Here is a 23,601-nt window from a genome sequence, read left to right on the forward strand (position 1 = left end):
CACATTACATCCACACACATTGCATCCACACCATTACATCCACACCATTGCATCCACACCATTACATCCACACCATTACATCCACACCATTGCATCCACACCATTACATCCACACATTGCATCCACACACATTGCATCCACACACATTAGATCCACACACATTGCATCTACACACATTGCATCCACACACATTAGATCCACACACATTGCATCCACACACATTGCATCCACACACATTAGATCCACACACATTAGATCCACACACCTTGCATCCACACATTGCATCCACACATTGCATCCACACACATTGCATCCACACACATTGCATCCACACACATTAGATCCACACACATTGCATCCACACACATTGCATCTACACACATTGCATCCACACACTGCATCCACACATTGCATCCACACACATTAGATCTACACACATTGCATCCACACATTGCATCCACACCATTGCATCCACTCGTCTCTGACCTCCGAGCCGTAGATCTCGAGCGTCTGTCGCTCCGCCAGGATGCGCAGCTTCGCCGACTCCGTCGCCACGCGGCCGTTCTTGTACCAGGTGACGGTGGGCGGCGGCACGGCGGCGGACTCGCACTCCAGAGTCACCGATTCTCCGACGAGCACGTTCACCACCACGGGGGAGTCCCCGCCGCCGCCGCCGGCCCGGAGGCTCGGAGGAACTGAAAGGCCGAGGAGCGAGAGGACGACGGTCAGAGCGCCGGCCGGCGTGGCGCTCGGGGTGCGGGACACACACATTGTGGAGGCGGGACTCACCGAGAACCGCGAGGTGGAGGTTCTTGCGAGCCTCCCCCGCTGCGCTAACCGCCACACAGCTGTACTGCCCTCCGTCAGATACTTTTGCTTTCAGAATCTGGAGCGTCCGACCACCTGAAGGCACACCAATAAACATTCAGAACTGCTGCTGCTTCCACTGCACACTCATTCATATCCAAATATCTCATTGCAGGGTTTTTCCTGCAGAGAGAAAATGTGGGCGTGCGCCTAAGCCGTTTTCCCGAGCGCCTAAGGCAAAAAAAAGTCTGCGATGGAAAAAATAAAAACAATAAAAACCTGTTCATCACGTGCACGTCAGCGAATATGTTCTCAATAGTATGTCTCAAGTAGGCTACAGCCGAACCCTCGTTCTGTTTGGATCAATAGTAATCGAGTTGAGTGTTTCCCCTAGGTTTACAGCTTCAGGGGGGCGGGACTAGTGCCGCTAGCCATGTTGGTGCCCTGAGCTTAATTTAACACTGAGGTGTGCTCACCTGTGTGCGCGCATCACGGCTGAGCGAGGCGCGCGCCGGCATCGGAGCCGAGATGAGTTGTTGACGGGGGGGGGGGGGGGTAGACGAAAATTACAGAGTGGCGGGTGGAGATTTCCCCCTGTTATAATAGTAGGGGAGACACTAGAGTTGATACGCGTGTCTTCTTGTCTGATCAATACGCAACTGTGAGGCGCGAGAATGGACCGAGCGGCCAGCTGCTGATCACTCACTCAACAGCCCGACGTGCACGAATAGACGTTTTTTTGGGAGCACCGAAGACCCATTTTGACCCAGGAAAAACCCTGCATTGTTCTCTCAGTGTTAAATCGTCTGCTCGTTCTCCGCGCGGCGGCGTCGGCACCTGGCACGATGAGTGCGTTGGCGTCGGCCTGAACGGGGCCCCGGTCATTCAGCCAGCTCATGGTGGGAGGAGGGAAACCAGTGGCTTCACAGGAGAGAGACACAGAGTTGTTCACCACCACGGTCACGCTCTCAGGACTCCGGCCGATAATGGAGGGAGGCACTGGAAATAGAAAACACGAGAACAATTCTGTATCTTTGAAGTGAAATCAGATATTTATACCGGAGAGTGACTGTACATGTGGCCTCAACTGATGAACCACATGCGACTCACCGTGAACATTGAGGTTAAAGGATTTCTCTGCAGTCCCGGCCACGTTGTCAGCCACACACACGTAGCGGCCCGTGTCCGATACCTGAGCAGTCAACACCTGATGGTTGGGGAAGATGAATCATAAGAACACAGATCTACTGTTTTAAGGTATTATATACCATATCAGAGTGATGGAGCGTTTCTTTTTAATGGGAATATATATACACACACACACACACACACATATATATATATATATATATCCCTTTTCCCCCCCGGTTTATATTTCTTGGGAGTTGGTTCTGATCAGATGTGAGGTCAAAGGTCAGGGTTGTCTATGTGTTCAGATTGTAAAGCCCTCTGAGGATAATTCGTAATTTGTGATATTGGGCTATTCAAAATGAACTGAATTGAATATAAAAGGAGCTATGGCATTAACAGAGTGTGTGCGTTCTGGTTTATGACCTGAAGTGTCCTCCCATTGGACAGGATCCTGTGTGGCCCATCGGAGACCACTGGTTGGCTGTTCTGAAACCAGGTGACCGTGGGGGCGGGGTTTCCGTCCACGGGGCACTCCAGCTGGGTAGTTCTGTTTACCAGGACCGTGACCTCGTCTGGGGAATCCCTGTCAGCTCCCCGTATGGTCGGGGGTACTGACGGAGGACAGAACCACACGATGAAAACAACTGATTTATGAAATAGATACTTAAACTGAGATACTAAAACAGAGAATCTACTCACACAACACTCTCACGTCATACTGGATGGAGTCTTCTCCGGCTTCATTGACAGCCACGCAGGTGTATCTGCCCGAGTCTTCAGCTTGGGATCTGGGAATCTGTAAGACTCGCCCACCTGAGAATAAAAGGTCAAAGGTCAGTATGAACTCATTCCGTCTTTCTCCCACTGTGTCTGTCTCAGTTGTTTTGTCCCACCTGGTAATATCAGAGCCTTGTGATTGGAGGCCAGCAGTCGTCCGTCTTTGTACCAGGTGAGTGTTGGAGGGGGCACGGCGTTGGTGTCGCAGTACAGAGACACGGGGTTGTTCAGGATCACCTCTCGAACGTCCGCTCCGGCGCCCGGGGAAGACGCGGCGTCGCCGACTCCACCGGGCCGGATGAAATGAGGTGGAACTGAAGAGTTCAAAGAGTTTGAGTTCCTTCTTTCAGCAAGGTGTAAACTCAACGTGTCTTTGTGGTCAGGAACATCATCGAAGCAACGGCTCGACATTGACCTCAAAGGATGTTTGAAACAATGTATCGATTTGTATTCTAAGTGTTCCCCCTTTTCTTTCTGTCGTCTCTTCACCACAGACAGAACACATGCATTCAAATAGAAACAACAACAGCAAGAGAAATACAACGAAATACATAAAGAGGGGAGTTTGCTGTGATGAAGACTCATCCAGGTGTTCTTATGTCGTGTTATCATTTCCCCTTTTCGATGTGCTCTGTGAGTATTGACGTAAAAACACAAACAACAGCGTGAGAATAATCTATAAATAGTCTCAATGAAAACATCGGTCGCCCCAGTTCACCTTGTACATGTACATCAAAGTCCTTCTCGTCCTCTCCGGCTACATTAGTGGCGACGCAGGTGTAGCGGGCCGTGTCCGACACCTGAGCGAATCGGATCTGAACCGCGCGGCCGTCGGTCGCTATGGAAACGTGGTCGTCCGCACGCAGGATCTGTGGTTGGAAGAAAAGTAGCTGAGGCTTTCACAAGGTTCTTTATCTTTGTTTTCATCCATCAGCTGTAGGTGTTCTACCTGTCCGTCCTTGTGCCACTGCAGCGCGGCGCTGGGAAACGCATGCGCCGCACACTCCAGGGTCAACGTGCTGTTGACCTTCACCTTGACCTCTTTGGTCGCCGGTCCTTCCCCCGGGATGTCGTTCTTATTGATCTGAGGGGGAACTGGAGGCAGGAGACCCGTTTGGTTTCATTTGGACAGACTGACAGGTCCAGAACACAGGAGACCTTTACTTTACCTGACATTTCTATTGTTTACATATTCAAACAGACAACACGTCTTTGTGTGATGATCATCCATCTTCAAGAATTTACAGATTGCAGTTTCCAAGATAAATCATTAATAATAATGATCAGTTTACTACCTGATATGTGCTATATGAAACTGCACTAATAAATGTATATATACAGTCCCTGTAGCTGGAATGTAAACGCATGTAAAAAAAGATTGAATCTCACCGTACACCGTGACCTCGTAGTGCTTCAGTGTCTCTCCGGCCTCATTCGTGGCCACACAGGTGTATCTCCCAGAATCCTCTTCTTTAGCGGTGACAATCTGCAGCGTTCGCCCACCTGTGGAAGGTGAAGGGTGACGAATGAAGAAAAGAAGCACCGGACACGACCGTCTTCCATGAGCGCGACGTCACGTCATCTCAGACCTGGAAGGACTCGGGCGTGCCGACCGGACTCGAAGGGGGCGCCGTCCTTGAGCCAGGCGATGAGAGCGGGCGGGTAGGACTGGACCTCACACACCAGGGAGGTGGGGTTGCTCAGAGTCACCGTCACCTCCTCTGCAGAACCGTCAGGACCCGACCCGGCGATGGTGGGAGAAACTGGCACAAAAAAGGGAAGAACAATGAAATGATGATTTAAATCTCAAATAGTTTGATTCACACTGTAAATGATTTAAAGCGTTTGTACCCAGGACGTTGAGGTTGAAGTGGCGGTTGCGATTCCCGGCGCCGTTCGACGCCAGGCAGCTGTACCGGCCGGTGTCTGCAACCCGGGCCCCCGTGATGAGGAGGAAACGGCCCGGAGACGAGAGCTGGAGGCGTCTGCCGGGCAGCAGCAGCTGTCCGTCCTTCAGCCATCTGATCTCCGGTGAAGGGTTACCTGGCATTAGGAGAGGTCAGGGTTAACGTACCTTTAATATGTTTACACTACCATTCAGAAGTTTAGAGTCACCCAGATAATTTGGTGTTTTCCATGAAAACTCTCACTTTTATTTATCAATGAAAATAAAATCAATATAAAATCTAGTCAAGACCTCAACGAGGTTATAAATAATGATGTTTATAGTAAATATTAATGTAGTTCTTCTTGTGGCTCAAAGGAAGGCCAGTTCTATAGCTTCTCTCAGCAGCATAACTGTTTTCAGCTGCGCTCACATAAAAAGGATTTAAAGGGTTTCCTACCCCTCCGCTAGTCTTCTAAGGCGATAACACAATGTACCACTAGAACACTGGAGATGGGCCTCTACACACCTCTGGAGAGACTTCATTAACATCAGAGAATAGTCACTACACATTAACTATGGAGAGAGTTATGATTCATGTAATGTTATCTTCATTGATAAAAACAGTTCTTTGAAAAATAAGGACATTTCTAGTGACCCCAGACTTTTGAACGGTATATTAAGAATCGATCAAGAGTAAAAACATGAGGTTGGGATGTGTGCATGATGTCACTTACCTGAGGCCTCACAGGTGAGCGTTATGTTGTGTTCCTCCTTGACTTTAGTGTCCACCACGGTTCCCTCGCCCACGATGCTCGGTGGAACTGTCGAATTAAGACTGAAAATCCATCACATGGTTCTCTTCTCTGTCTTCAGATGAAAGGATCTTCTTTCACCCATACAGACTTTTAAAATCTGTTCACTGAAATTTAAACTAGTATTTAATATGATGCCATGGAGCAAAAACACTATTTATAATATCACTACCGAGGATGTCGAGGTCAAAGTTTTTCCTCTCCTCTCCGGCGCTGTTGGACACCACACAGGTGTACCTCCCAGCATCCTCTGCTGCAGCATGCATTAGACGCAGGCTCCGCCCCCCTGGTAAGATTTAACAGGCCGATCACAAACACGTATCGATCGTCATCATGGAATGTGTTCAAAGGCAAAAGACAAACAAACTGGGGACAAAACAACATTTAAAGCTAAATGACCCCGCTTAGGAAAACTGGGATCAATTACCAAGAATAATTTAGGCTCCGAGTCTCAGAGCTGTTAAACATCTACAAACCCGTTGAATGGGATCATGAGAATCTCCCTGGAACACTTTGACACGAGGAAACTTTTCTACACTGGAACAATCTAAAGAAACGAGCGTGTGCAAAATTGAAATGGGCGTGTGCAAAATGGGCGTGTGCAAAACGAGCATGTGCAAAACGGGCGTGTGCAAAACGGGCGTGTGCAAAACGGGCGTGTGCAAAATGGGCGTGTGCAAAACGAGCGTGTGCAAAACGAGCGTGTGCAAAACGAGCGTGTGCAAAATGGGCGTGTGCAAAACGAGCGTGTGCAAAATGGGCGTGTGCAAAACGAGCGTGTGCAAAACGGGCGTGTGCAAAATGGGCGTGTGCAAAACGAGCGTGTGCAAAACGAGCGTGTGCAAAATGGGCGTGTGCAAAATGAGCGTGTGCAAAACGAGCGTGTGCAAAACGAGCGTGTGCAAAATGGGCGTGTGCAAAAGGAGCGTTTGCAAAATATAGAATAACAAAATAAAAAGTGGGTTAACTTGGCAGATGCATGCTACTTCTAAGTTGTGTTGGTAGTTTGCTTAAGGTCAGGGGTCAACACACCCCATACATACGCCCCAGTATGCAGGGAGCCTCTGGCGTGGCATTACTGGGGATGTATTGAAACTGGGAGCAACGCGCTGGGAGTTCCTCCTCCTGAATGTCGACCGGCGCTCAGACTCTGGGCGGCTGGCTTTTTCCTCGAGTCTTCTGTTCCTTTTATGGATGCAAACTAAGAATATGGATGCAAATAACCCCCCTGAAGGGTTATTTGGGAGTTTTTCCTGGTCCGATGTGAGGTTTTGGGGCAGGGATGTCTATGTGTACAGATTGTAAAGCACTCCGAGACAAATTTGTAATTTGTGAAATTGGGCTCTACAAATAAACTGAATTGAATTGAAGGAGTCATAGCCGCGTCTGAAGGTATCTGAGGACGCACAACCCAGAGTCCGACTCACCCGAGAGGACCCGCACGGCGCCGCCGCCTTCGATTGGCCGGCCGTCCTTCAGCCAGGCGACTGCGGGCAGAGGGACGCCGGACGCCTCGCAGCTCAGAGCCACCGGGTTCTTCACCACGACGCTCACGCTCTCCGGCAGCTGCACCTGACCAGAGATGCTGGGCGGGACTGAGCCGGAGGAGCCGGAGAAGAACATTTCAGACACGGACGTGTATTGTGTTTCTCCAGAACAATAAAAAACCACTTCCTACCGTGCACGCTGACGTGGTGCTCGCCGTCGGCCTGTCCCGCCACGTTCACGGCGATGCAGGTGTAGCGTCCCGTGTCCGACACCTCGGCGTCTTCGATCCGCAGCAGCCGCCCCTCGCCGAGGATCGTGACGCCGTGCCGGCCCGCGATCGGCCGTCCGTCCTTCAGCCACGTGACGGCCGGCGGGGGCACGCCCTCCGCGGCGCACCGCAGGGTCACGTTCCCTCCTCGGGTCACGGCCACGGCATCGGCCTCGCCGCCACGAATGGAGGGGCGCACTGGAGAGAGAGAACAGGAGTTGGTGCATAAGATATATAGTGATCTATATTATGATCTATGTAGTGATCTATATAGTGATCTATATTATGATCTATATTGTGATCTATATTATGATCTATATAGTGATCTATATTATGATCTATTATGATCTATATAGTGATCTATATTATGATCTATATAGTGATCTATATAGTGATCTATATTGTGATCTATATAGTGATCTATATAGTGATCTATATTGTGATCTATATTATGATCTATATAGTGATCTATATTATGATCTATATAGTGATCTATATTATGATCTATATAGTGATCTATAGTGATCTATATTATGATCTATATAGTGATCTATATTATGATCTATATAGTGATCTATATTATGATCTATATTATGATCTATATTATGATCTATATAGTGATCTATATTATGATCTATATAGTGATCTATATTATGATCTATATAGTGATCTATATAGTGATCTATATTATGATCTATATAGTGATCTATATTATGATCTATATAGTGATCTATATTATGATCTATATTGTGATCTATATTATGATCTATATAGTGATCTATATTATGATCTATATAGTGATCTATATAGTGATCTATATTATGATCTATATTATGATCTATATAGTGATCTATATTATGATCTATATAGTGATCTATATAGTGATCTATATTATGATCTATATAGTGATCTATATTATGATCTATATAGTGATCTATATTATGATCTATATAGTGATCTATATAGTGATCTATATTATGATCTATATTATGATCTATATAGTGATCTATATTATGATCTATATAGTGATCTATATTATGATCTATATTGTGATCTATATTATGATCTATATAGTGATCTATATTGTGATCTATATAGTGATCTATATATTGATCTATATTATAATCTATATATTGATCTATATTATGATCTATATAGTGATTTATATTATGATCTATGTAGTGATCTATATAGTGATCTATATTATGATCTATATAGTGATCTATATAGTCATCTATATTATGATCTATATAGTGATCTATATAGTGATCTATATTATGATCTATATAGTCATCTATATTATGATCTATATTATGATCTATATAGTGATCTATAGTATGATCTATATAGTGATCTATATAGTGATTTATATTATGATCTATATTATGATCTATATAGTGATCTATATAGTGATTTATATTATGATCTATATTATGATCTATATAGTCATCTATATTATGATCTATATAGTGATCTATATAGTCATCTATATAGTGATCTATATAGTGATTTATATTATGATCTATATTATGATCTATATAGTGATCTATATAGTGATTTATATTATGATCTATATAGTGATCTATATTATGATCTATATTATGATCTATATAGTGATCTATATAGTGATCTATATTATGATCTATATTATGATCTATATTATGATCTTTATAGTGATCTATATTATGATCTATATAGTGATCTATATTATGATCTATATTATGATCTATATAGTGATCTACATAGTGATTTATATTATGATCTATATTATGATCTATATAGTCATCTATATTATGATCTATATAGTGATCTATATAGTGATCTATATAGTGATCTATATAGTGATCTATATAGTGATCTATATAGTGATCTATATTGTGATCTATATAGTGATCTATATAGTGATCTATATAGTGATTTATATTATGATCTATATTATGATCTATATAGTGATCTATATAGTGATTTATATTATGATCTATATTATGATCTATATAGTGATCTATATTATGATCTATATTATGATCTATATAGTGATTTATATTATGATCTATATTATGATCTATATTGTGATCTATATAGTGATCTATATAGTGATTTATATTATGATCTATATAGTGATTTATATTGTGATTTATATTATGATTTATATAGTGATCTATATTATGATCTATATAGTGATCTATATAGTCATCTATAGAGTGATCTATATTATGATCTATATAGTGATCTATATAGTGATTTATATAGTGATTTATATAGTGATCTATATAGTGATTTATATTGTGATTTATATTATGATCTATATAGTGATCTATATAGTGATCTACATAGTGATCTACATAGTGATCTATATAGTGATTTATATTATGATCTATATTATGATCTATATAGTCATCTATATTATGATCTATATAGTGATCTATAGTATGATCTATATTGTGATCTATATTGTGATCTATATTATGATCTATATAGTGATTTATATTATGATCTATATTATGATCTATATAGTGATCTATATTATGATCTATATAGTGATCTATATAGTGATCTATATAGTGATTTATATTATGATTTATATTATGATCTATATTATGATCTATATAGTGATTTATATTATGATCTATATTATGATCTATATAGTGATCTATATTATGATCTATATAGTGATCTATATTATGATCTATATAGTGATCTATATTGTGATCTATATTATGATCTATATAGTGATTTATATTATGATCTATATTATGATCTATATAGTGATCTATATTATGATCTATATAGTGATTTATATTATGATCTATATAGTGATCTATATTATGATCTATATAGTGATCTATATAGTGATTTATATAGTGATTTATATAGTGATTTATATAGTGATCTATATAGTGATTTATATAGTGATTTATATTATGATTTATATAGTGATCTATATAGTGATCTATATTGTGATCTATATAGTGATCTACATAGTGATCTATATAGTGATCTATATTGTGATCTATATAGTGATCTATATAGTGATCTACATTGTGATCTATATAGTGATCTATATGGTGATCTATATTGTGATCTATAACTAAGGTTAATTAATTAAGGTAACTCACATGTTACCATAACCAGACCCAAGCGATAACTGAGCGCGTCCCGTACCGTACACCTGCAGGCTGTACCGCTTGGCCGTGGCGCCGGCGGCGCTGGAGGCGGAGCAGGTGTAGGAGGCCGCGTCCGTCCTCCGGACGCCGGAGATCTGCAGCTGGCGCCCGCCGGACAGGACCCTCCGCCGCGGGTCCGACGTGAGCTCGGCCCCTTGGAGCGAACAGCAGCATCAGTACCTCGGGACCCGGCGTCCACGCTGCAGGTGTTCAGTGTCTGGGACTCACCGTCCTTCCTCCAGGTGAGGCCGGGCGGCGGGACGCCGCTGGACTCGCACGCCAGAGTGACGACGCCTCCTTCGACCGCGGTCAGGGGAGACGTCTCCTCGGAGCCGCGGATGCTGGGAGAAACTGTAGTAATGACAAGACACCTGAAGGGGGCGCTGACTAAACTTATTCAAGCTACATGCCAAGCCAAAAGGTAAGAGAATGCTAATAATAGTGTTTATATCAATATGATAAGAAACAACCATCATGTTTCGGGGCCAGAGTCCAAACCGACTCCACGAGCATTTAAACAGACATGGCCGCATTCTAAAACTTGTGAAATAACATTTAACATTTAACTTTGCTCAAAAATAATATATATACATATTTAGGCTGATATGAGCAACTGTCATAAACATGGCAATAATAAGACTATTAGACAGTAATAAGACTATTAGGCAATAATAAGACTATTAGACAGTAATAAGACTATTAGACAGTAATAAGACTATTAGACAGTAATAAGACTATTAGACAGTAATAAGACTATTAGACAATAATAAGACTATTAGGCAATAATAAGACTATTAGGCAATAATAACACTATTAGACAGTAATAAGACTATTAGGCAATAATAAGACTATTAGACAGTAATAAGACTATTAGACACTAATAAGACTATTAGACAATAATAAGACTATTAGACACTAATAAGACTATTAGGCAATAATAAGACTATTAGACAGTAATAAGACTATTAGACACTAATAAGACTATTAGACAATAATAAGACTATTAGACACTAATAAGACTATTAGGCAATAATAAGACTATTAGACAGTAATAAGACTATTAGACAGTAATAAGACTATTAGGAAATAATAAGACGATTAGACAATAATAGGACTATTAGACAGTAATAAGACTATTAGGAAATAATAGGACTATTAGGCAATAATAAGACTATTAGACAATAATAAAACTATTAGGCAATAATATGACTATTAGGCAATAATAAGACTATTAGACAATAATAAGACTATTAGGCAATAATAAGACTATTAGACAATAATAAGACTATTAGGCAATAATAGGACTATTAGGCTGTAGTCTACAGACTAAAAGTGTTTTCTGAGATTTCTAACATAAATCAGACAATCATAATCAGTTGTATTATTATTTCTTTGTTGTTATTTATTATTAAATATTTTTAAACAACTATTAACAATTATAACTTTTTTTATTTATTTTTTATAATTAAAAATTATATTTATTGATTGTTTTTGTGTACAGTCGAGGCGATACAGACACACAGAAGAACAAAACCATTTCATTTATCATAACTATTAGAGGACATCATGGGGGCATCTTGTCATGTTCTCCAGGTCAATGGCAGGTAACCGTGACAACAGGCTCATGCAGGGAGTTAAACTCACCCCAGACGTTCAGGTTGTAGTTCTTCTCCGTTTTGCCGGCAACGTTCGTGGCTTCACAGGAATACCTGCCTGAATCCTGCACCTGGGCGCGGTCGACCTGACGGGACGGACGAAGCACGAGATACGGTAACAACCGGTTCAGATAAGGAGGAAACGCTCCTTTACAAGATCTAATATAACTGTTTTATACATTCATAACTACCTTGAGCAAACTCCCATCCAATGAGACGGTGAGACCGGGCTTCCTGAAGAGCGGGCGGCCATCTTTGCGCCAGGTGAGCGTCGGTGGAGGGACGGCGTCGCTCTGGCAGTGCAGCTCCACCGGGCGGCCGAGCATCACCGTGGCGTTCGCCTCCTCGCCTTCGATGTTGGGCGGCACTGTGGCAGAAAACACGTCTCAAGTCTCACGTGTACAAAACAAGACGACACACACACTTGCATTTAAATACAGCATTCAAGAAGATGGATTCTTTACACACAACTTCTTTTATATATATAAACACACATGTATATATATAAATACATGTATTTATTTCTATATACACACACATTTATATATATAAACACATATATATATAAATAAATATATATATACACACATATATATATATATAAATAGATATCTACACACACACATATATATATATATATATAAATACATATATTTATATATACACATATATATTATATCTATATACACACACATATATATATTTATAAACACATATATATAAATAAATATATATATACACACATATATATACAATATAGATATATAAATATATATATACACACACATATATATATATATATATAAATACATATATTTATATATACACACATATATATATATATTTATATCTATATACACACACATATATATATAAACACATATAAATAAATATATATATACACACATATATATACAATATAGATATATAAATATATATATACACACATACATATATATATATATAATTAAATATATATACATAAATATATAAACATATATTTATATATTTAAATATATAAAAACATATATATAAATATATATATACACACATACATATATATATAATTAAATATATATATATAAATATATAAACATATATTTATATATTTAAATATATAAAAACATATATATATATAAATATATACATATATATTCACAAACAAATATATGTATATACATATATATGTATACATATGTATGTATATATACATATGTATACATATATATGTGTATTTATATAGATATATACACATATATATATACACGCACACGTTCAGCCTTGTTGTTAATCTACTCACCATAGACTCTCAGGTCGTACTCTCGGTGCTGTTCTCCTCCGGCGTTGGCAGCCACACAGGTGTACCTGCCTGTGTCACTCACCTGTGCACTGGTTAGAGACAGCATTCTGCCCCCCGACAACACCTGGGAGGAACACACACACACATAAGAACACAGCAACCAAACCTACAGAACAATACTGTGACACGTTTAATGAATATTTGATTTCATTCACGATGCGTTTCAACTTTATGCAACATGTCTCGATCCACACCTGTATGCCGTGTGACACACTCGCCACGGGGCTGCCGTCTTTGAGCCACGTGAGGCCGGGCGGAGGAACGCCGTTGGCCTCGCACCGGAGCCGCGCCGCTTCGTTCACCACCACGGTGACCGTGCCGCCTCGGCTGGAGATGACCGGAGGAACTGCAGGAAGGAGAGGAGAGTCGGACATGGAGCGCCGTCGTGGATGAAATACGAACGTGCACATCTACCTGTATATATCTATATTTACTCACCGTACACCTGCAGGCTGTGTGTTAGCTCAGCAGCTCCAGCCAGGTTGGCCGCTACACACCTGTACATGCCGGCGTCAGACAGGTGAGCTCGTTGGATCTCCAGCCGCCGGCCGCGGTCCAGCACCGTCACGCCGGCGGCGGCACTCGCCAGAGGGCGGCCATCTTTGTTCCAGGTGATGGCTGAAGCACGACAGGTAAAACAATTCAAAAGTGCTTTAGATGAAGCAAAAGAAACGCGAAAAATAAGAAGACAATCGGAAAGAAAACATTTATTAAAAGATGAGGATGACGGATAAAAGGATGAAGGTTACGTAAACAACTCCCGCCGCCCTGCAGCCCGTGAACCGTCTTACCGGGTAACGGGCTGCCGGCGGCGTTGCACTCCAGCTCGGTGGAGAAGCCCGACAGGATGGTCTGGTTCACGATGTCTCCAGAGCCGGGGAAGCTGGGCGGCTCTGAGGGAGAACAGTGATCAGAGGATGCTCTCCTGAGAAGAGGAACACGCAGAGATAGAGCTGCCGTGTGTGTGTGTGTGAGTGTGTGTGTGTGTGTGTGTGTTACCGTGCACGCTGAGCCGTATGCGCTGTTGGGCTTCACCGGCGGCGTTGGTGGCCAGGCAGGCGTATTTCCCAGAATCCTCTAGTCTCGCCTCTGTGACCTTCAGCGTTCTGCCCGCCGCCTCCAGCTGTGAGGAACAGGAGCGCTTGTGGTTCAGACCCCCTGCTGCTTTTCACGTGAGCTTAACAAGTCTTTTCTACACGTTGGAGCAGGGGTCCCCAACCCCCGGGCCGTGGCCCGGTCCCGGTCCGCGGCTTGATTGGAACCGGGCCGCGGAAAAAAAGTGAATAAATAAAGTTTTACTTTTTTTTTTTTTAAATCAGTCGGAAAAATATCTTATTTTGAAAAAGGAGCGGATACCCGTGTGTACGTCTGAGCCGCGTTCAGGAGTCTTAAAGTTCGGGTTTCTCACTGCAGGCGAGTCTCACGCGCCGAACCCTCTGCTGGCGGCACAGTGACAAAGAATCTTAAAACAAATTCAACCTGCTCAATGAATTATGTCACTTCAGGGAAATGACAACTGGTTTCAAGTTGGCCGATAAAGTCGCTGCTGTGTGGGCGAGTGAACAGCGGAACATTCTACATGTTTCAGACGTTGACCGGGTGGAAGAGGCTTTTAAAAGAGTTTGAGCGGTACTCCAACCACAAAAGACCCGACTGCAACAGAATAGACCTGCAACCCATTAGTAAACAAACCCACCCGGTGAATCGAGCCCGTCCGAGCTAGAAGAACATGTGTTGGAGATGCAAATGACGGTGGCCTTAAGGGACATTTCACACAACAACTCTGCCTGTTCTAATGACAGCGACCAGAACTCGGTGAGGAGCAGCGGACCAAACACACGTCTGTGTCGCCGTCTCCATCAGCGGCTCGTTGCAGGTCAACAAGCACGGCTCACACTAATTCGGCGTAATGATGAGTTGTAGTTTTGGCACTTTATGCCCTTCGTATAATTGTACGACGTCATATTTATTACGTCATTTATATTGCCGGTCCGTGAAAATAATTTCGGACACGGAACCGGTCCATGGCTCAAAAAAGGTTGGGGACCTCTGCGTTGGAGGACCACCTGTCAGTCAGCATAAACACCTGAACTCAATCCGCCTGCTTTGCAATTGGAGAAATACGTCGCCTGACGGTAGTTACGGGGCTAATGCGCAAGACGAAGATAAAAAGGATCTACATTTTTTTTTTTTTATGTTTAAAGCTGCAGAATGAAAGAGAGAGAAAGTAATCAATTCAGAGGAGAGAAGTTTTGATTATAAAGGTTTTTTTTTTATATTCTCCGTTAGAAAGCCTGTCACTGTGGCGGTGCCTTCAGGCATGTTGGAGGACATAAATGTTGTTGCTGAATAGAGAAGCGCCTTGTGTGTTCCCTCTGGGCCGCATTGCATGTCAAGGAGTACCCTGAAACAAAACTCTGAAAATATATTGAACATTTGTGCATGTCAGACGTGCCATTACAATTTCTAAACTATAAAAAAAGACCTATATTTCCTCTAAAGTTTGGAAAATGCAGCCTGGACATTTTTATTTCCAGGCCACTTCTAAAAAGTAAAAAAAGAAAGAAGAAATCTCCAGATGTTAAAATGGAGCAAAAGACGCCGAAGGATGAAAGAAACACGTATAATAATAAAAAGACAGTAGAAAGTCTGTTTTCCTTGTGGCGGTCACCCTCGCGCGTACGCCTGAGGCTGCTACCGACCTCCAGGTGACCCTGTGTGGTGTCCACCGGTCGGCCATCTTTCAGCCAAGTGACGCTGGGCGGCGGGAAGCCGCTGGAGATGCACTCCAGGCCGACGGGCCGGTGCAGAACCACGGAGCGCTCGGCGGGCCCGGTGGAGCGGATGGACGGAGGAACTGTGGCGATGGAGAGGAGAACGTTATTACTCTATTATTACACTTTACAGCTAATTTACAAATAAAAAACGCAGATCACTGAAGTAGCGTTTACCCAAAGTGGGCGTGTCTCTGTGGCGTGCAGAAAGCACACATTACAGCGCATGCTCTACTTTTCGCTACATTTTGTTTACCGTGGACGACCACGTCGAAGTCCTTCTCGTGGTCTCCGGCCTCGTTGCTGGCCACGCATCGGAAACGAGCCGCGTCGGACACCTGAGCGCGGGAAACGACCAGCCGCCGCCCGCCGGCGGCGACCCTCACGCCGGCGCCCTGTCGGACCGGCTCTCCACCTTTATACCAGCTGGAAGAGAGCAGCTTTTAAATATGTGTGTGTGTGTCATTTAGATCTGTTTATCTACATAAACGAGATCTCACGTGATGGCGGGAGCCGGCGTCCCCGTGGCGTGGCACTCGAGCTCCAGAGGGCTGTCGACGACAACCGTGCTGTCAGCCACGGCGTGAGCGCCGTCGATGAGCGGAGGAACTGAGTCAACACAAACAATACAAAACAACAACCTTCAGGAGAGCAACAGACGAACAATAGATGTCATGTGACTAGATGAACAATAGATGTCATGTGACCAGATGAACAATAGATGTCAGGTGACCAGATGAACAATAGATGTCAGGTGACCAGATGAACAATAGATGTCATGTGACCAGATGAACAATAGATGTCATGTGACCAGATGAACAATAGATGTCATGTGACCAGATGAACAATAGATGTCATGTGACCAGATGAACAATAGATGTCAGGTGACCAGATGAACAATAGATGTCATGTGACCAGGTGAACAATAGATGTCATGTGACCAGATGAACAATAGATGTCATGTGACCAGATGAACAATAGATGTCATGTGACCAGATGAACAATAGATGTCATGTGACTAGATGAACAATAGATGTCATGTGACCAGATGAACAATAGATGTCATGTGACCAGATGAACAATAGATGTCATGTGACTAGATGAACAATAGATGTCATGTGACCAGATGAACAATAGATGTCATGTGACTAGATGAACAATAGATGTCATGTGACCAGATGAACAATAGATGTCATGTGACCAGATGAACAATAGATGTCATGTGACCAGATGAACAATAGATGTCATGTGACCAGATGAACAATAGATGTCATGTGACCAGATGAACAATAGATGTCATGTGACTAGATGAACAATAGATGTCATGTGACCAGATGAACAATAGATGTCATGTGACTAGATGAACAATAGATGTCATGTGACCAGATGAACAATAGATGTCATGTGACCAGATGAACAATAGATGTCATGTGACCAGATGAACAATAGATGTCATGTGACCAGATGAACAATAGATGTCATGTGACCAGATGAACAATAGATGTCATGTGACCAGATGAACAATAGATGTCATGTGACCAGATGAACAATAGATGTCATGTGACCAGATGAACAATAGATGTCATGTGACCAGATGAACAATAGATGTCATGTGACCAGGTGAACAATAGATGTCATGTGACCAGATGAACAATAGATGTCATGTGACCAGATGAACAATAGATGTCATGTGACCAGATGAACAATAGATGTCATGTGACCAGATGAACAATAGATGTCATGTGACCAGATGAACAATAGATGTCATGTGACCAGATGAACAATAGATGTCATGTGACCAGATGAACAATAGATGTCATGTGACCAGATGAACAATAGATGTCATGTGACCAGATGAACAATAGATGTCATGTGACCAGGTGAACAATAGATGTCATGTGACCAGATGAACAATAGATGTCATGTGACCAGATGAACAATAGATGTCATGTGACATGTGACCAGATGAACAATAGATGTCATGTGACCAGATGAACAATAGATGTCATGTGACCAGATGAACAATAGATGTCATGTGACCAGATGAACAATAGATGTCATGTGACCAGATGAACAATAGATGTCATGTGACCAGATGAACAATAGATGTCATGTGACATGTGACCAGATGAACAATAGATGTCATGTGACCAGATGAACAATAGATGTCATGTGACCAGATGAACAATAGATGTCATGTGACCAGATGAACAATAGATGTCATGTGACCAGATGAACAATAGATGTCATGTGACCAGATGAACAAGAGATGTCATGTGACTAGATGAACAATAGAGGTCATGTGACCAGATGAACAAGAGATGTCATGTGACCAGGTGAACAATAGATGTCATGTGACCAGATGAACAATAGATGTCATGAGACCAGATGAACAATAGATGTCATGAGACCAGATGAACAATAGATGTCATGTGACCAGATGGACAATAGATGTCATGTGACCAGATGAACAATAGATGTCATGTGACCAGATGAACAATAGATGTCATGTGACTAGATGAACAATAGATGTCATGTGACTAGATGAACAATAGATGTCATGTGACTAGATGAACAATAGATGTCATGTGACCAGATGAACAATAGATGTCATGTGACCAGATGAACAATAGATGTCATGTGACCAGATGAACAATAGATGTTATGTGACCAGATGAACAATAGATGTCATGTGACCAGGTGAACAATAGATGTCTTGTGACCATATGAACAATAGATGTCATGTGACCAGATGAACAATAGATGTCATGTGACCAGATGAACAATAGATGTCATGTGACCAGATGAACAATAGATGTCATGTGACCAGATGAACAATAGATGTCATGTGACCAGATGAACAATAGATGTCATGTGACATGTGACCAGATGAACAATAGATGTCATGTGACCAGATGAACAATAGATGTCATGTGACCAGGTGAACAATAGATGTCATGTGACCAGATGAACAATAGATGTCATGTGACCAGATGAACAATAGATGTCATGTGACCAGATGAACAATAGATGTCATGTGACCAGATGAACAATAGATGTCATGTGACCAGATGAACAATAGATGTCATGTGACCAGATGAACAATAGATGTCATGTGACCAGATGAACAATAGATGTCATGTGACCAGATGAACAATAGATGTCATGTGACCAGGTGAACAATAGATGTCATGTGACCAGATGAACAATAGATGTCATGTGACCAGATGAACAATAGATGTCATGTGACATGTGACCAGATGAACAATAGATGTCATGTGACCAGATGAACAATAGATGTCATGTGACCAGATGAACAATAGATGTCATGTGACCAGATGAACAATAGATGTCATGTGACCAGATGAACAATAGATGTCATGTGACTAGATGAACAATAGATGTCATGTGACCAGATGAACAATAGATGTCATGTGACCAGATGAACAATAGATGTCATGTGACCAGATGAACAATAGATGTCATGTGACCAGATGAACAATAGATGTCATGTGACCAGATGAACAATAGATGTCATGTGACCAGATGAACAATAGATGTCATGTGACCAGATGAACAATAGATGTCATGTGACCAGGTGAACAATAGATGTCATGTGACCAGGTGAACAATAGATGTCATGTGACCAGATGAACAATAGATGTCATGACCAGATGTGACATGTGACCAGATGAACAATAGATGTCATGTCTGACCAGATGAACAATAGATGTCATGTGACATGTGACCAGATGAACAATAGATGTCATGTGACCAGATGAACAATAGATGTCATGTGACCAGATGAACAATAGATGTCATGTGACCAGATGAACAATAGATGTCATGTGACCAGATGAACAATAGATGTCATGTGACCAGATGAACAATAGATGTCATGTGACCAGATGAACAATAGATGTCATGTGACCAGATGAACAATAGATGTCATGTGACCAGATGAACAATAGATGTCATGTGACCAGATGAACAATAGATGTCATGTGACCAGATGAACAATAGATGTCATGTGACCAGATGAACAATAGATGTCATGTGACCAGATGAACAATAGATGTCATGTGACTAGATGAACAATAGATGTCATGTGACTAGATGAACAATAGATGTCATGTGACCAGATGAACAATAGATGTCATGTGACCAGATGAACAATAGATGTCATGTGACCAGATGAACAATAGATGTCATGTGACCAGATGAACAATAGATGTCATGTGACCAGGTGAACAATAGATGTCATGTGACCAGATGAACAATAGATGTCATGTGACCAGATGAACAATAGATGTCATGTGACCAGATGAACAATAGATGTCATGTGACCAGATGAACAATAGATGTCATGTGACCAGATGAACAATAGATGTCATGTGACCAGATGAACAATAGATGTCATGTGACCAGATGAACAATAGATGTCATGTGACCAGATGAACAATAGATGTCATGTGACCAGATGAACAATAGATGTCATGTGACCAGATGAACAATAGATGTCATGTGACCAGATGAACAATAGATGTCATGTGACCAGATGAACAATAGATGTCATGTGACCAGATGAACAATAGATGTCATGTGACTAGATGAACAATAGATGTCATGTGACCAGATGAACAATAGATGTCATGTGACCAGATGAACAATAGATGTCATGTGACCAGATGAACAATAGATGTCATGTGACCAGATGAACAATAGATGTCATGTGACCAGGTGAACAATAGATGTCATGTGACCAGATGAACAATAGATGTCATGTGACCAGATGAACAATAGATGTCATGTGACCAGGTGAACAATAGATGTCATGTGACCAGATGAACAATAGATGTCATGTGACCAGATGAACAATAGATGTCATGTGACCAGATGAACAATAGATGTCATGTGACCAGATGAACAATAGATGTCATGTGACCAGATGAACAATAGATGTCATGTGACCAGATGAACAATAGATGTCATGTGACCAGATGAACAATAGATGTCATGTGACCAGGTGAACAATAGATGTCATGTGACCAGATGAACAATAGATGTCATGTGACCAGATGAACAATAGATGTCATGTGACCAGATGAACAATAGATGTCATGTGACCAGATGAACAATAGATGTCATGTGACCAGATGAACAATAGATGTCATGTGACCAGATGAACAATAGATGTCATGTGACCAGATGAACAATAGATGTCATGTGACCAGATGAACAATAGATGTCATGTGACCAGATGAACAAGAGATGTCATGTGACCAGATGAACAATAGATGTCATGTGACCAGATGAACAATAGATGTCATGTGACCAGATGAACAATAGATGTCATGTGACCAGATGAACAATAGATGTCATGTGACCAGATGAACAATAGATGTCATGTGACCAGGTGAACAATAGATGTCTTGTGACCATGTGAACAATAGATGTCATGTGACCAGATGAACAATAGATGTCATGTGACCAGATGAACAATAGATGTCATGTGACCAGGTGAACAATAGATGTCATGTGACCAGATGAACAATAGATGTCATGTCACCAGATGAACAATAGATGTCATGTGACATGTGACCAGATGAACAATAGATGTCATGTGACCAGATGAACAATAGATGTCATGTGACCAGGTGAACAAGAGATGTCATGTGACCAGATGAACAATAGATGTCATGTGACCAGATGAACAATAGATGTCATGTGACCAGATGAACAATAGATGTCATGTGACCAGATGAACAATAGATGTCATGTGACCAAATGAACAATAGATGTCATGTGACCAGATGAACAAGAGATGTCATGTGACCACATGAACAATAGATGTCATGTGACCAGATGAACAATAGATGTCATGTGACCAGATGAACAATAGATGTCATGTGACCAGATGAACAATAGATGTCATGTGACCAGATGAACAATAGATGTCATGTGACCAGATGAACAATAGATGTCATGTGACCAGATGAACAATAGATGTCATGTGACCAGATGAACAATAGATGTCATGTGACCAGATGAACAATAGATGTCATGTGACCAGATGAACAATAGATGTCATGTGACCAGATGAACAATAGATGTCATGTGACCAGATGAACAATAGATGTCATGTGACCAGATGAACAATAGATGTCATGTGACCAGATGAACAATAGATGTCATGTGACCAGATGAACAATAGATGTCATGTGACCAGATGAACAATAGATGTCATGTGACCAGATGAACAATAGATGTCATGTGACCAGATGAACAATAGATGTCATGTGACCAGATGAACAATAGATGTCATGTGACCAGATGAACAATAGATGTCATGTGACCAGATGAACAATAGATGTCATGTGACCAGATGAACAATAGATGTCATGTGACCAGATGAACAATAGATGTCATGTGACCAGATGAACAATAGATGTCATGTGACCAGATGAACAATAGATGTCATGTGACCAGATGAACAATAGATGTCATGTGACCAGATGAACAATAGATGTCATGTGACCAGATGAACAATAGATGTCATGTGACCAGATGAACAATAGATGTCATGTGACCAGATGAACAATAGATGTCATGTGACCAGATGAACAATAGATGTCATGTGACCAGATGAACAATAGATGTCATGTGACCAGATGAACAATAGATGTCATGTGACCAGATGAACAATAGATGTCATGTGACCAGATGAACAATAGATGTCATGTGACCAGATGAACAATAGATGTCATGTGACCAGATGAACAATAGATGTCATGTGACCAGATGAACAATAGATGTCATGTGACCAGGTGAACAATAGATGTCATGTGACCAGATGAACAATAGATGTCATGTGACCAGATGAACAATAGATGTCATGTGACCAGATGAACAATAGATGTCATGTGACCAGATGAACAATAGATGTCATGTGACCAGATGAACAATAGATGTCATGTGACCAGATGAACAATAGATGTCATGTGACCAGATGAACAATAGATGTCATGTGACCAGATGAACAATAGATGTCATGTGACCAGATGAACAATAGATGTCATGTGACCAGATGAACAATAGATGTCATGTGACCAGATGAACAATAGATGTCATGTGACCAGATGAACAATAGATGTCATGTGACCAGATGAACAATAGATGTCATGTGACCAGATGAACAATAGATGTCATGTGACCAGATGAACAATAGATGTCATGTGACCAGATGAACAATAGATGTCATGTGACCAGATGAACAATAGATGTCATGTGACCAGATGAACAATAGATGTCATGTGACCAGATGAACAATAGATGTCATGTGACCAGATGAACAATAGATGTCATGTGACCAGATGAACAATAGATGTCATGTGACCAGATGAACAATAGATGTCATGTGACCAGATGAACAATAGATGTCATGTGACCAGATGAACAATAGATGTCATGTGACCAG

At 41.5% G+C, this 23,601-nt stretch overlaps 1 protein-coding gene across 1 annotated transcript in view; it reads right to left on the minus strand.

The window, feature by feature from the left end:
- The window catches only part of LOC130194116 (hemicentin-1-like), a 142,852-nt gene that overhangs the window by 58,378 nt on the left and 60,873 nt on the right, over positions 1-23,601 (minus strand). The window contains 28 exon segments of the mRNA XM_056415008.1: positions 487-695; positions 790-903; positions 1,645-1,806; positions 1,918-2,014; positions 2,362-2,549; positions 2,638-2,751; positions 2,832-3,029; positions 3,434-3,584; positions 3,665-3,810; positions 4,105-4,218; positions 4,305-4,478; positions 4,567-4,758; positions 5,338-5,424; positions 5,588-5,701; positions 6,843-7,010; positions 7,094-7,369; positions 10,334-10,489; positions 10,564-10,686; positions 11,980-12,076; positions 12,182-12,357; positions 13,291-13,414; positions 13,545-13,696; positions 13,789-13,968; positions 14,142-14,243; positions 14,350-14,473; positions 16,053-16,207; positions 16,381-16,550; positions 16,625-16,733. Coding sequence (XP_056270983.1) covers positions 487-695; positions 790-903; positions 1,645-1,806; positions 1,918-2,014; positions 2,362-2,549; positions 2,638-2,751; positions 2,832-3,029; positions 3,434-3,584; positions 3,665-3,810; positions 4,105-4,218; positions 4,305-4,478; positions 4,567-4,758; positions 5,338-5,424; positions 5,588-5,701; positions 6,843-7,010; positions 7,094-7,369; positions 10,334-10,489; positions 10,564-10,686; positions 11,980-12,076; positions 12,182-12,357; positions 13,291-13,414; positions 13,545-13,696; positions 13,789-13,968; positions 14,142-14,243; positions 14,350-14,473; positions 16,053-16,207; positions 16,381-16,550; positions 16,625-16,733 — 4,172 coding nt within the window.

The sequence above is a fragment of the Pseudoliparis swirei genome, chromosome 5, assembly GCF_029220125.1.
Source record: "Pseudoliparis swirei isolate HS2019 ecotype Mariana Trench chromosome 5, NWPU_hadal_v1, whole genome shotgun sequence".
Lineage (NCBI taxonomy): Eukaryota > Metazoa > Chordata > Actinopteri > Perciformes > Liparidae > Pseudoliparis > Pseudoliparis swirei.